At 40.5% G+C, this 15,664-nt stretch overlaps 1 protein-coding gene across 1 annotated transcript; it reads left to right on the top strand.

Annotated features, from left to right (window-relative positions):
- The first annotated feature begins 1,033 nt into the window (after positions 1–1,033).
- On the top strand, positions 1,034–6,687 carry LOC123130204 (MEIOTIC F-BOX protein MOF-like). The gene is made up of 4 exons (XM_044550156.1): positions 1,034–1,942; positions 2,125–2,286; positions 2,378–2,531; positions 6,545–6,687. The coding sequence occupies exons 1-4, from the start codon at positions 1,043–1,045 to the stop codon at positions 6,559–6,561; spliced, it is 1,233 nt and encodes a 410-aa protein (XP_044406091.1). The 5' UTR covers positions 1,034–1,042; the 3' UTR covers positions 6,562–6,687.
- The last annotated feature ends 8,977 nt before the right edge of the window (positions 6,688–15,664 follow it).

The following is a 15,664-nucleotide window of genomic DNA, read 5'->3' as shown; positions in this document are numbered from 1 at the left end:
AGGGAGAGTGAGGCCAACAAGCCTCCAAATAAGTAATGTATCCCTTTGAGCATTCGTATATGAAATAAAAGTTTGCATAAAAAATGGACTAAAGGTGGGTTGTTTATCACAAAGGAAAAAAAATCAGCCAATACGCAGCGTTCCATGCTCATGCAACTTGGCAATTTGTTCATAATTCCAAACTAAGCATCTCAAACTCATGGTCCTTTTGGACTATTTATATAATGTGGTGATCTTCTAAACATGGCATACTTGTATACGAAACAAAAACTTAAAATATTCATGTTGGTCACTCTTATAAAAAAAGGTTTAAATATTCTTGATCATGATTATTTTTTTAATGATATAACTCTTATGCGTCCAAATTCAAAATATTCGTGCATAAAAAATGTCCATGTCTATGAAATTTTCCATGTTTTTGGAAAAAGAAGGTTGTTGTATGAAAAGTAAAAAGTATAAAGACTTTGTGATGGGAACAATTTTAAGTAATCCTCAGAAAATATTAGAACCAGCTATGAACAAATTTGTTCAGAAAGAAGAATAGTTGTGATGAAACAAGAAACGTCTCATGAACATCTATTTTGGCCCGTGGAAAATATATGTTGGGTAACGGGTCATTTTTTAGCACTAAGTTGAACAATTATTGCAACCAGATATGGACAATATGTTTTACAAGATGGCTAAAAATTAGAAAACAAAAAATTGAACGAGAAAGAAATAGGAGAATGAACCAATGAAGACAGAAAGAAAGAAAAATATTTAAAAAGCTTGCCGAAGAAAACGAATCGAACGTTTTGGAGATGGGCTGGCCCAGGAGGCGGAGATTTTCCTTCCTATATAGCCTTTCTCCTGGAGCCCAACCTCCCTTTGAAGGTGAGGTGAGGCGGGTCCGCCCATCTTCCGATTCTCGTGGCGGCGGCGACATACCGGCGAGGTGAGGGTGAGGCGACTCCGCCGCAACTCGTGCATCTGTCCATCTCATCCCATTTTCTCCATCATCGCGCCGTTTGATCCTTTCTTGCCTCGCAGAGCCGACGACGCAATGACTCCTAGGAAGAAGCGCAAGAGCGCGCCGCCGGTGTCCGTGGCCGTGAGCGCCACCGACCGCATCGGCGCGCTCCCCGACAGTCTCCTCCAGCACGTGATCTCCTTCCTCCCAGCGCAGGAGTCCGTCCGGACGTGCGTGCTCGCCCGGCGCTGGCGCCACCTTTGGAAGTCCACGAGAGCCCTGCGCATCGTCGGCCTCGACGGCCGGGAGCCTGCCAGCGTCGAGGACCTCCGGGTGTTCGTGGACCATCTGCTGATGCTGCGCGAGCGCACCGACCTAGAAAGTGTCGAGATGATATTCCACAGTTGCTCCGAAGGCGAGGTGCCCTATGTGAGCCTATGGACCCGTTTCGCCCTCATGTGCAAAGTTCGGGCGCTATCCCTCGAAATCTCACATGCCTATTTCTACCAGGACGACCTGCCTCTTGCCTCTCAGTACCTGAAAACGTTGGACCTTTATGGTCTAGGCCTGCAGAAGGCATTTCTTGATTTTTCTGGCTGTCCAGCGTTGGAGGATCTGAAGATGAGTGAGTGTAACATCTCTGTCGATAGGATGTCATCACCTTCCCTGAAGCATTTGAGCATCACTGGTTGCCTCTCTGATTTGCGTGCCCGGCTCCGCATTTCTACGCCGGGCCTTGTCTCTTTCAAGCTAGATGACTTTTTCGGTAAAACCCCTTTTCTTGAAAACATGGCGTTGCTACAGACTGCATGTGTGAATCTTGGCAAAAGCTTCAGCGATGTCTGTATGAATTATAACTCCGGTGTCTTCTGTGGAGATAATAAGAACGGATGTGTCAATTGTATTTCACATAACGATGGCAGCAGCGATTGCATGCTTCTGGGTGGGATCTCAAGTGCTAAACATCTTGAACTGACATCTGAATCGAGCAAGGTATGACACTTTGTCTTTAACTCCTTTATTTATGGTTATACCTCTTTTGTGTTCCACTATCTATATCATTCATGGAAAACCGGAGATAAACAGATTACATGATTGTGAATATGATCATCTCGCATTATCACTTTCTCAGTAAGGATTACTTGATTTAATTACTTTTTGTATTTTCTTTCCAGCTCATTTTCACAAGAGATTTGAAATGCTGCCCTACATTTAGTAAGTTAAAGACTTTATTACTCAACGAATACTGGTGCGAGGCTCCAGACTTGGATCCACTAGCTTGCATTCTGAAAAAAACACCAGTTCTAGAGAAGCTCACTCTTCAACTTTATTTAAAGGTATAAATCTTTTAACTAGATAACGGTTGCAGTGTTAAAAGTTATTATCGGTTATCTATCTTGGTTCAATGTTTTCTCTTAATTACCATAGGGACCAACTCATAAAGTGGAAATAAAAGGAAGCTACAGTCCAATGGAGGGACCATCTACAATATCAGAGCACCTTAACATAGTTGAAGTCAAGTGTAATGTGGTCGACGAGAAGATTCTCAAAGTCTTGAAGTTCTTATCTGCATTTAACATACGTAAGCTAACTAATGACTCTTTACATGATCTCTATGTGCTTAAATTAGCTTCATACGTGGGAATGAAACTAATAACAAAGCAGGTAGTAAATAAAAAAACAAAGTATGCATGAAAACAGTTTGTAGGGATCTATTATTATTTAGTATACTGTTAAGACAGATAGAATACGAACGGCAGAGATTCACTAGTATAAAATTCCGATATTGTACGGCTGAGATTTATCAAATATATAGGAACTCACAGCATGTAAATCTAATTGGCTGGAAATAATTCAGTCGGCCAATTGTTGGATCCGGATGGGACTTGTAAGGTAAGCCAAGACCAATTAGCTTACGGTAGGATGAGACCTACATAGACACTAACTGGATCAGTTTAGTTATTACTACTGGATCCTTCCCAATTCAATTAGTACTCGGCTTCTTTAAACTGAATAGATTAGGTAAATAACCAATTGCACGCACGTACGTGGTAGATCCATACAAAAAATCAGCTTGTTATTTTTGATGAATGCACTATCACTAGTAGAAAAGGGGGCTTTGGTCCAGGCCGGGTAAGCCCATTAGTCCCGGTTCAGTCCAGAACCGGGACCAATGAGTGCATTTATCCCGGTTCGTGCGGCTAAGGCATTAGTCCCGGTTCATCTGGGCCCTTTAGTCCCGGTTCGTGCCACGAACCGGGACTAAAGGGTGCGATGCCCATTAGTCCCGGTTGGTGGCACCAACCGGTACTAAAGGTTACCTTTAGTACCGGTTGGTGCCACCAACCGGGACTAATGGGCTTTGAGGCATTAGTACCGGTTTATGGCACGAACCGGTACTAAAGGTCCCATTTTCAAACTCTCCTCCCCCCCCCCCCCCCCCCGGTGGACCGCCTTTTCAGTTTTAGAAAAAACAAAAAAAATGATGGAAATGTCAAAAAAATAAAATAAAAAAAGTTTCCCATGTGATATGTGGTCTAGTTGTTGGGAAAATTTACAAATATGAATTTTGACTTTATTTACAAAATCTCTCTGGAATTTGTAAAATGGGCATAACTTTTGCATACGAACTCGGATTAAAAAGTTTTTTATATGAAAAATCATCTACTCGAAAAGTTACATCCGATGGAGACCGCCTACGGCCTGTTTGCAAATTTTTAGAATCCTCAAATTCCAAAAGGAAAAAAATTATGCTCAAATTTCAATTTTTTTAAATTTTCATTAAATCTGGTCAAACTATGGTCAAACTACTTATTCAAGAAGTATTAGTATTACTAAATAATTATTCAAGAATATTAGCGTTATTAAATAATTATTTCAGTTTTTTTGAATTTTGGTCAAATCTGGTCAAACTATGGTCAAACTGTGGTCAAACTACTTATTCAAGAAATATTAGTGTTACTAAAAAATTATTGTTTTTTAGAACAATAGTTTTAAACTCAAACAGTGAAATGTGTGACTTCATGCTCAAGCTAAACTCCTGAGGGTTAATAGGATTGACATCTTACTATTGTCAGGAAAACAACGAGTGCAGACTTGGGAATGAGGGAGAATAGAACCCGGAAGTTAAGCGTGCTCAGGCTGGGGGAGTGGGAGGATGGGTGACCGTCCGGGAAGTTAGATGATTTGGAATGATGAGGGGTGATTAGAGATTAAATTGAGCAGTGATGAAGGGTGATTAGAGATTAGAGGTTAAAATAATTTAGAAATTTGAAAATAAAAAAATTTCAAAAAAAATCAGAAAATTTCCTTTAGTACCGGTTGGTGTTACCAACCGGGACTAAAGGTGGACCGGCCACGTGGAGGGCCTTTAGTCCCGGTACCCTTTAGTCCCGGTTCAGGGACAACAGGCCCTTTTTCTATCAGTGTATATATATGAGCAAAATGTGCAAACTACAATATATCATAATAGTTTTTCTTGTGAATATCATAATTAGTTTTATGGGGAAAAACCTACAACATCAAAAGTTGCGGGTACATATGTTAGGCTGAAAAGTCAAATTATATTTATTTTATATAGAACAAAAAGATCAACGTGGCTTCTTCAAACGGCAACAATGTAAATTACAACACACAATAATTCGAGGAAAAAAAAGGATCTGCATGGCTTATTTTTTGACTACCAACTGATAAGATGAGATATGTGGTGGCGGAGAAAATAATTTCAACATAACATGCGTTTGTTCCTTCTGCTAATAAAAAGTTAGGGAACATTTTTTAGTTGTATCAAGATGAATGTGTTTGAAACAATAAGCAAAGAGTTCAGTACAATGAAGACTAGCATAAAAATTCATGGATTTGGTTGCTAATAGAGTCCACGGAGCAATGACATAAAGATCGTGTAAATAATGCATGAGATAGCACAAGAAAAATCTATGGGTTCATGCCAATGTCATGTGTACGCAAGTGAGCGTGCATATGAAGGATGCAGATAATATATATTGTGGCAGCAACTATGCATATTGAAAGAAACAAATGATGTAGATTATATGGTAAGTAATTTTATGTATGCTGAACAATACAACATAGCAAAAATGAACCCAAGACAAGTTGGAACCATCTAGCTAGAGTTAGTCCATAATTTCCCAAAAGGATAATGCTAAAGTTTTAAATAGCGGGCTATACCATTTAGTGATGGCTCAGCGAGAAGCATTGCAAAACTATCGCGGAGCTACAGCAAAGCTAAGCCTATTTAGTATTTTTTTTATGAAAAATGGAAAAAATAAGCATACAGTCAGACATCATATATGATATATCCCATATATACTTGAAATACACATTTTACTAATGGCTTTGTCGAACTCACTTGCGCCCCTCCTCTAGCTGTAGCGGCTTAGCGGCGCTAAATGCATGAGTTCAAATTTAGTGCTATAGCGGGAATTATAGATGTCTTCTCGTCATTCTCAGTTTAGTGTCAAATGTGCATTGTTTGGTGATCAATCAAGTAGCAGCCAAAATATCAAAGGCTGACAAAATTTTGGTGGGTTATATTTTGGCACCAATCAAACATACCAGAAAAATCATGTACTGAATAAAATACATGCAATAGAATGTTGCTAGCATGGTTTTTAATATATAAAAGGTATATTGATTAGTCAAGTTAATTAGTGCCATTATATTCTAAGCATTTCTTTCCATAGTACTATTATGTAAAATACTACATAAGGAGATTCAAATAAACAATAGTCAAAGTGTTGCAGAGACCATTTCAAAATTAAACTGTCATATCTAACATTCTATATGAATCTAGCCACGCAAATGTGTGGGTCAGTCTGCTAGTTCCGAATTGTTTGAGATATGAAAAATCTGGATCAAGCCTGGCCAGGCTCGGAAATGAAACCAATATAATCTGTTCTGTTGGAAAAGGATGTTCAATATATGTGTTGCCAGAACAGCGAGCATAACACAATATGGATTTGTTGAATAGTTCTGCTTTTATTCGGCACTAGCATAAATGTCTGAATTGATTAATTTAGAGTAGTTATGAACAGTAACTTAAATGTCTGCACTCATATAATATTTTTGACTCATTGCATTGTCGAATCGTTGGTGCTAATTGATAACAAGTTTTTATTTTGGCTCACTGGCTCGGAGCAGCTTCTTGCCCTTATGGGCTAAATTATTCGGCACCCAGTTTGCTTCTGTCAAGCGCTAAATTATTCGCCATTTTTGTAGACTTGCCTACGAATTCATTACAGTTTATGTAACATTTTTCTTCAGAAATAAAAGTCCATACATAACATTGTAGTAATGTATGTGGTGATTGCATATTTAACATTTCCTTTGCCATGAAATTGCTTATAGCGTTTTCTGCCTTCTCATTTGGGAGTAGTTTAGCTAAACATTTGTGTGTTAGATTATCAAATACAATGGAAGTTCATGCCTAGATTCATGTTAAATAAGTTGCATCTGGTAAAGTGAATCTCTTTCATACATAACGAGCTCTGTTCCAGCATCTTCATTTTCATTGTCAAGTAGCCGTGCATTGGGTACTTTTGCAGACACATCAGACTTATCTTTCTCATTTGTGCACAGGATTTGGTTTTTTGTAAGGGGTGAGAAGATCTGGGTTGTCGATGGACTTACCGGCCCTTGACTATTCACAAATGGAAGGCGTAAGTATGCTGCGACAAGGTTTCCATCATTTTGGTGCATGCATCTGATGCCAATTAATTGTACCGAACAAAGGAGTAATTTAGAATTCGCAACATAACTTGTGAACTCTAGACCATCTATCTAGCTGGACTTGGTTTTATGGTATCTTGTAATCTCTGTTGCACTTTGGTTCATGATGAATTTATTGCTGTTGGACTGGTTAATAATTAATACTCACTTGCATGTCTTTTTTGGCTTCGGTGCATAACTTGTTGTGTTATGAATTTATTCCCTGCTTTCTAATATATTCTCCCTATTTGATTTCCACAAACTTTGCTGCCTGGGGAGTGCCATGCCATTTGGAGTCCCTTTCTTCAGTGGGCTCCTTGTCTAGTCATCACAGATTCATACCCACGACTTTCTCCTCCGCAAGCACATCCTCGATGCCACGAAGTGTTGCTGCCCCTTTTGCCCCCACACGCTTGAAACAGCAGACACATATGATGTTCTCTTGCGGCATTATTAATGGTCTCCACTTCCCTCCCATTTTGACCCTTGTTCTCGCACGGTATCTTCCACAGTGTAGAAGCATCAGACTCTAGCGGCCATTTTCCCCAATGAATATCTCAGAAAAAAGCTGGTTCTCTATCTCTTCAGGCTCTCCACACCATTTAGATTCGACAATGACATAATTTGTATAATGTCTCAAGTTTACTCCACGAAAAGATGTGGCATGACATGGGATATGGTACCAAGGGAACAAGATCAACCATTGTCTATCTCTTAACCAAGAGATTAGCCAAGAGCTTATTTTACCCTCTCAACGACCCTTTTCTACTTCAAGCTGATGTCATACATTTGTAGATACCTTAAGGATCTCTAGCCCGTTCCTTTCTACAGTATGACTATAAAAAACACCCTAAAACTTAACTCCTAATAATAAGTTTTAGGGTATTGGGCAACTAGCTCACCTCCTAAATCTACCTCAGAATATTGTACAACGTTTTGCATTCGGTCATGTCCCACTAATAGTCCACATCGACACTCACACACCGCACTCCAGCCCCCCGCCATTCCTATTTGAATCAGGTTGGGTCAAATCGGCAACCTTCCTCAGTATTGTACAACATTGTTGGGTCTCAAATAGATATTTGGCACATGGGCTCCGCCCAACGGCTGCACTTCAAAAGGCATCAAAGACTTGTGTGCCACCCTAAAATAGTGGGTTGGCAGAAGAACTCCAGCCCATCTACATGCGACCTTCTCAAAAAAGCTTACCCATATTTGAAGAAGGAAAATAGACCCCTCTCGACTCCAAAAAAAGAACTTGAAAGAGACACAATCACTTTCCTCCAAAAAGTTATCACGGAAAAACCCTTTTCTAGAAACAAAGGGATAAAAGTGTGGGCTGCTATCAAAGGGGAAGAAAATACCAAATATTTCCACACATCGGCCTCACAAAGACTTCGTAAGAATAAAATCGTTTGCCTTAACCACCAACGTTTGAAATTCCACAAACCACTTCCAAAAAGCTATAATACTTAAAGAGTATTTCAAGGACAGCTAAAAAAGGAGTATTTCAAGGACATCATCGGGAGAGTTCCACAAACAACTTGGAACTTTTCCCTCCTAAACTTTTACCCTTCTCCCATTCCCCAATTTCATAACCTCGACTCGCCTTTTAAAGAAAGTGACATTAAGGATGTTTTAGTCTCATTCGTAAAAAATATGCTTTAATCTAGATGAACACCCTACCTAGCCCACGACCAAATGTATGTCTTTTAGTTTATGTAATGCACCTTCTACCTTTCAAAGATGTAGTATTGCCACCGTTGCTGATTTTTGCGAAAAGACCATGGACGATTACTCCATCTATGAAACTTCTTTCAATGATTGCTTGCACAATCATAACTTGGTTTTGCAGACTCAACATGTTTTGAACGGAGAGAAGTGTCACTTTGTGGTGAATGAAGGTATTGCCCTTGGGCATAGAATCTCTAAAAGAGGTATTGAAGTTGATAGAACTAAAGTTGAAGTTTTTGAGAAAATGCCTTACCCTCGAGATATAAGGGGTATACGAAGTTTCCTAGGTCATGCCGGTTTATATAGAAAATTCATTAAAGATTTTTCTAAAATATCTAGGCCTCTTACCAATTCTTTACAGAAAGATTTTCCCTTACCTTTTGATGATGATTGTAAGGAAGACTTTGAAATCCTTAAGAAAACTTTCATTCTTTTACATGTAGTTTAACCTCCTAATTGGAATTTGCATGTTCAAATCATGTGTGAGAAAAATAGTTAAGATTCATAACAATGATTATGTTTAGGAGCTATTCTTAGAAAAATAGTTGTTAAGAAATTGAATTTTATACATTATGCTAGTAACAAATTAGACAATGCTCAAATAAATTATGCTACTACTGAAAATGAGTTTTTAGCTATCCTCTTTGCTTGTGACAAATTCAGATCTTATATTGATGATTCTAGAGTTAAGATTCATAACAATGATGGTACTATTAAATATCTTATGAAAAAATGCTAAGACTAGGCTTATTAGGATGCCTGGATCTTCTGGAACTTGTAGTGTAGAATTAATTCATACTTGCTAATTCTACCGAACAAGGAATAGTGTAGGATTCACATATAACTTGTGAACTCTAGACCATCTAGTTGGACTTGGTTTTGTGGTGTCTTGTAATTTCGGTTGCACTTTTGGTTCATGATGAATTTATTCAGCTGTTGGACTAGTTAGTACTCGCCTGCCATGTCTTTTTTTGGCTTCAATGCATAACTATTTGTGTTATGAATTTATTCGCCTGATTTCTTGTTCCTCCCTGTTTGATCTCTACAAGCTTTGCTGGTCTAGAGAGGAGGTGGCACCCTTGGGCATTGCGTCTCTGGGAGCACATGCCATTTTGAGTCCCTTTCTTCGACAGGCTCCTTGTCTATTCATTAAAGATTCATACCCATGACTTTCTCCTCCATGCCTCCAAGTGTGCCTACCCCTTTTGCCCCCCCCCCCCCCCACCACACACACACACTTGAAACTGCAGACCATATAATGTTCTCGCATGACATCTTTCATCATGTAGAAGCATCGACTCTAGTGGTCACTTTCCGCAATGAACATCTAGGAAGAAAGCTGGCTCTCTATCTCTTCAAGCCCTCCACGCCATTTAGATTCGATAATGAATTGATTCATGGTCTTTGGGAGAAAGGGCACGACATCTTATTTCAGCATAAACACGTCACAATGCAATATGCTTCATGTTTTAGCAATTCAGACAAACAATTGATTAGTGTTATTTTACGCTCATCACACTTGAGTTTAACCGATTATTATTTCATAAAAACCGAGATATCCACTCTAATATTGCTACTAATGACTAATGAATGCAAAGAATTCCAAAATCCTATCTTTATTTTGTTTCCACAGGAAATGGGGCTATACATGAACAAAGTCAAGCACATATATGGGAAGGAGTAATGAGGAGATAAGGAGATCCAAAGTGGGAGGCGCATGAAGCCACTAGAGCGCAAGATGACGTCTCATACGAGCGGCGCCTTCTGATCCACCCCCAGCAACTTTTATAAATGGGCCAACACTAGAAGGGGAATAGAACATCGCAGAAACCTCTATCTTCGTCATCCACAACAACCCTAGCCACTGTCATTTTTCATCTCCATCACCATAGCCATCTCCACCACCATCACCGCAGCTTTCATCCTAGTTAGCCACACATTGTAATCATGCATCGCATCTGGCAACTATTGTAAGACATATTATCAATCAATCAATCTTTATGCGTTGAGTCATAGCCCTACAACCCAATGTATTTGTGGAGCGATCGATGGAAGTATTATGATGTCTTGTGGGTATGAAATAAAATTGCATCGTAGTTGTCTCTTGTCTCGTTTGGCATCTTTGTCCCTGCAGGTACACACGATCACATAGATCGACCCACGGAGAGGCTAAGGGTAGAGAGACCGTGAAATGCTATTTTAGACACGAGTGACAGGAAGGTTTAGTACTGTAGCGTGAATCCTATCTTTGGGGATACAAGAGGTGTAGTCATTAAATGCACAATGCTTTTGTTTACTTTATCTTAATTACCGAGGCAACCCCGCGTGACGGATATGACCTTTGTTGGACAACTGGCTCTGGATCCAGGACATGTGTCGGTCAAGGCGTAATTTGGACACACCCCCAAGCACATCTTGATGCTGACTTCCAGAGCACAAACGACTGTCATGACGACCCCGTTCGTAAATATATGGTTGTAAGAATAAGTCCTCATACCCATGCCTATAAAGTGTTCAATAGTGCAACTTGATTTCAATCTGGTCCAAAAGCTCGAATTTAATTCTCTTGCAAAGCTTGATATAAATCTTTGTCTTAAAAGTGCACTTTCTCTCGTGGGTTCGATCACTCAGGGCCACCTCTAGGAAAAAAGAGGAGGGAATCCTTTCTCTTTTTTTTTGCGGGGCATTTTTTTTGCGGGGCAGAGGGAATCCTTTCTGCTCCTTCACCCTATCACTAGAGGGACTCGTCGACAATTCACAACTAACAATTTAGATGTTCACGAGTACAGAACAAGCACTAAACACCGACTAAAGGTAACTCTGCAATTCTTCATCCATAAGGTCCTACTTTAGTTTCCAATATTCACTGATAGAAATGGCTACCGCCAAAGTCTCAAAATAAGAAGAAAAGAAACGGCTACTACAAAAGTTCTACTTCATCGATGGCCTGTCCCAGTCAGGTCAACCCAGTTGCATCCTTGTCTTGGTCTATAAATTGACCAAATTCACACACTTTCTGCCAGTCGCACATCCTTATATTGCGTTTAAGATTGCTCTTCTGTACATGACACACATCTACCCCTGCATGGCCTGCCTAACGCCATCGTCTCCGAAGACCATTTCCGACAAGAACTCTTAAAATATGCGGGCACGGAGTTGCGGATGAGCACAACGAATCATCCCCAAATGGACGGGCAAACGGAGCACGTGCATCAGTGTCTGAAGCATTCCACCGGTGCCTCACCCACGCTTGCCCGCGGCACTGGAGCCATTGGATCCTCCTCGCGCAGTTCTGGTACAATTCAACAATGCATTGAGCCATCAATATTCAAGGCCATGTACAGGTAAGAGACACGCCGCTGGTGGATCACAGCTACCTTGACGTGCATGGTGCTAGCACTGCAATCTTGGCTCGACGAGCGTGCGTCCGTTCAACATCTGCTCCAGCCGTACAGTGCATAAAGCAACATCTGCTCCAGCCGTACAGTGCATAAAACAACATCTGCAGCGTGCCTAACAGTGCATAAAGCAACAAGCAGACAAGAAGCACTCCGATCGTGCCTTCTCCGTCAGCGACCAAGTCTTCCTCAAGCTCCAGCCGTACATCCAAACGTTCGTCGCCAAGCATGCCAATCACAATCTAGCCTTCCGCTACTACACCCCCGAGGACATCGTCGCCAAAATCAACGATGTGACGTACAAGTTGGAGCTGCCAGAACAAGCTACGTGCATCCCATTTTCCACGTATCTCAACTTGGCCGCGCCTTGCTTCCAGGCACTACTGTTGAACCAATGCTACCAGTGTTGATCGATGTGATCCTGAGCGCCGTGCTGCGCAGCCGTTGGAAACGCTAGAATGGCACCATGATCAAGCAGGTCCTCATCCGTTGGTTTGATCGTGCTGCCAACAACACACTTGGGAGAACAAGATGGAGCTTCAAACCAGATTCCCTAGTGTCGGGGCTTGGGGGCAAGCCTCTTCGCAAGAGGAGGGGGGATGTTAGCGCTGCTGACATGTAGGCCCCAACGGACAGCGCTTACATGGCCTCGTAGCCCACTTGCACTAGTAGAAAACAGGGCTTCCGTTCGGGCTAGATAAGCCCATTAATCCCAGTTCAGGCACGAACCGGGACTAATGTGAGCATTGGTCCCGGTTCGTGCGGCTAAAGGCATTAGTCCCGGTTCAAATGAGCCCTTTAGTCTCGGTTTGAGATACGAATCGAGACTAAAGGGTGCGACACCCTTTAGTCCTGGTTCGTATCTCAAACCGGGACTAAAGATTAGACCTTTAGTCCCGATTTGAGACACAAACCGGGACTAAAGGATGCAATGCCCTTTTGTCCCGGTTCGTGTCTTAAACCGGGACTAAAGGTCCCATTTTCAAACTCTACCCCCCCCTCCCCCAATCGCCTTTTTCGTTTTGTAAAAAACAAAAGAAAATGATAAAAACTTCAAAAAATAAAAAAATTCGAGATGTAGTTATATTACTGCATCTACTAGTTAGGAAAATTAAAAAACTTAAATTTGGACATGTTTTGCAAAAAAGTGCCATGGAAAAGTAAAACGGCTATAACTTTTGTATACGATGTCGAAAAAAACGTATAATATATCAAAATGTTCAGCACGAAAATCCACATCCGATTTTGACCACCGACGGCCTGTTTGCAAATTTTTAGAATCCTCAAATTCTAAAAGAAAAAAAGTTATGCTCAAATTTTAGTTTTTTTTGAATTTTGGTTAAATCAGGTCAAACTTTGGTCAAACTACTTATTCAAGAAGTATTAGTGTTACTAAATAATTATTCAAGAATATTAGTGTTACTAAATAATCATTACAGTTTTATTGAGTTTTGGTCAAATCTGGTCAAACTGTGGTCAAACTATGGTCAAACTACTTATTCAAGAAATATTAATATTACTACATAATCATTCAAGAATATTAGTATTACTAAATAATTATTTTAATTTTTTGAATTTTGGTCAAATCTGGTCAAACTGTGGTCAAATTATGGTCAAACTACTTATTTAAGAAATATTAGTGTTACTAAATAATTATTGTTTTTTAGAATAATAGTTTCAAACTCAAATGGTGGAACGTGTGACTTCATGCTCAAGCTAAACTCCTGGGGTTAATAGGATTGACATCTTACTATTGTTAGGAAAACAACAAGTGCAGACTTGGAGACGAGGGGGAATAGAACCCAAAAGTTAAGCGTGCTCAGGCTGGGGTAGTGAGAGGATGGGTGACCGGTCGAAAAGTTAGATGATTTGGAATGATGAGGGGTGATTAGAGATTAAATTAGAAAATAATTCAGAAATTTGAAAATTGATTTAAAAAAAAAACAAAACTAAAAAAAATCAAATTTTTTTTACGGAAAAATACCTTTAGTACCGGTTGGTGTTACTAACCGGTACTAAAGGTGGAGCTCCACACAGCGGCCACGTGGACGGCCTTTAGTCCCGGTTCGTGTAAGAACCGAGACTAAAGGGGGAGGCTTTAGTAATGACCCTTTAGTCCCGGTTCCAGAACCGGGACTAAAGGCCCTCTAGAACCGGGACAAATGACCCTTTTTATACTAGTGTTGGCCTAGAAGGCAACGGAGGCCCAACCCAAGAGTGCTCGCCCCGAGTGGGCGTGAGTTGTCCGCTATCCACCTACTTACCTGGCTGGCAAAGATAGAGGACTCATCTAGTGGATCACGACACAAACCTGACGACGACTCTCCCCTCTTCCTCCCCTTTCCCAATTCGTGTAATCCTGATATTGTATCATTATTGCTGAAGGAAATATGCCCTAGAGGCAATAATAAAGTTTTTATTTATATTTCCTTATATCATGATAAATGTTTATTAATCATGCTAGAATCGTATTAACCGGAAACTTAGTACATGTGTGAATACATAGACAAACATGATGTCACGAGTATGCCTCTACTTGACTAGCTCGTTGAATCAATGATGATTATGTTTCCAAACCATAGACATGAGTTGTCATTTGATTAACGGGATCACATCATTAGAGAATGATGTGATCGACTTGACCCATTCCGTTAGCCTAGCCCGATGATCGTTTAGTTTGTTTCTATTGCTTTCTCCATAACTTATACTTGTTCCTATGACTATGAGATCATGCAACTCCCAAATACCAGAGCAACACTTTGTGTGCTACCAAACGTCACAACGTAACTGGGTGATTATAAATGTGCTCTACTTGTGTCTCCGATGGTGTTTGTTGAGTTGGCATGGATCGAGATTAGGATTTGTCACTCTGATTGTCGGAGAGGTATCTCTGGGCCCTCTCGGTAATGCACATCAATATAAGCCTTGCAAGCAATGTGACTAATGAGTTAGTTGCGAGATGATGCATTACGGAACGAGTAAAGAGACTTGCTGGTAACGAGATTGAACTAGGTATTGAGATACCGGTGATCGAATCTCGGGCAAGTAACATACCAATGACAAAGGGAACAAGGTATATCGTTATACGGTTTGATCGATAAAGATCTTCGTAGAATATGTGGGAGCCAATATGAACATTCAGGTTCCGCTATTGGTTATTGACCAGAGACGTGTCTCGGTTATGTCTACATAGTTCTCGAACTCGTAGAGTCCGCACGCTTAACGTTCGGTGACGATCGGTATTATGAGTTTATGTGTTTTGATGTACCGAAGGTAGTTCAGAGTCCCGGATGTGACCACGGACATGACGAGGATACGTAGACAATACTCTCCCCTCTCATTGCTATGCATCACCATGATCTTGCGTGTGCGTAGGAATTTTTTTGAAATTACTGCGTTCCCCAACAGTGGCATCCGAGCCAGGTTTATGCGTAGATGTTATATGCATGAGTAGAACACAAAGGATTTGTGGGCATGGGTATATACATATTTCTTGCCATCAGTAGTTGATTCTTGATTCAGCAGTATTGTTGGATGAAGCGGCCCAGACCGACATTACGCGTACGCTTACGCGAGACTGGTTCTACCACGTGCTTCGCACACAGATGGCTGGTGGGTGTCAGTTTCTCCAACTTTAGTTGAATCAGATTCAATGAACATGGTTCTTTCTGAAGATCAAAAAGCAATCACTATACCGCATTGTGGTTTTTGATGCATAGGTAAGAATGGTTCTTGCTCAGCCCGTAGCAGCCACGTAAAACTTGCAACAACAAAGTAGAGGACGTCTAACTTGTTTTTGCAGGGCATGTTATGATGTGATATGGTCAAGATATGATGCTAAATTTTATTGTATGAGATT

The sequence above is a fragment of the Triticum aestivum genome, chromosome 6A, assembly GCF_018294505.1.
Source record: "Triticum aestivum cultivar Chinese Spring chromosome 6A, IWGSC CS RefSeq v2.1, whole genome shotgun sequence".
In the NCBI taxonomy this organism is placed as follows: Eukaryota; Viridiplantae; Streptophyta; class Magnoliopsida; order Poales; family Poaceae; genus Triticum; species Triticum aestivum.
Note: the sequence above shows the minus strand (reverse complement) of the source record. Positions and strands in the feature narration are given on the sequence as shown.

What these genes read in the sequence shown, in the direction of transcription:
- LOC123130204 (XM_044550156.1), top strand. Translation starts at nt 1,043, where the DNA reads ATGACTCCTAGGAAGAAGCGCAAGAGCGCGCCGCCGGTGTCCGTGGCC. An exon ending in TGACATCTGAATCGAGCAAG is followed by an intron (nt 1,943 to 2,124) that starts GTATGACACTTT and finishes TTTTCTTTCCAG; the next exon opens with CTCATTTTCACAAGAGATTT. An exon ending in CTCTTCAACTTTATTTAAAG is followed by an intron (nt 2,287 to 2,377) that starts GTATAAATCTTT and finishes TAATTACCATAG; the next exon opens with GGACCAACTCATAAAGTGGA.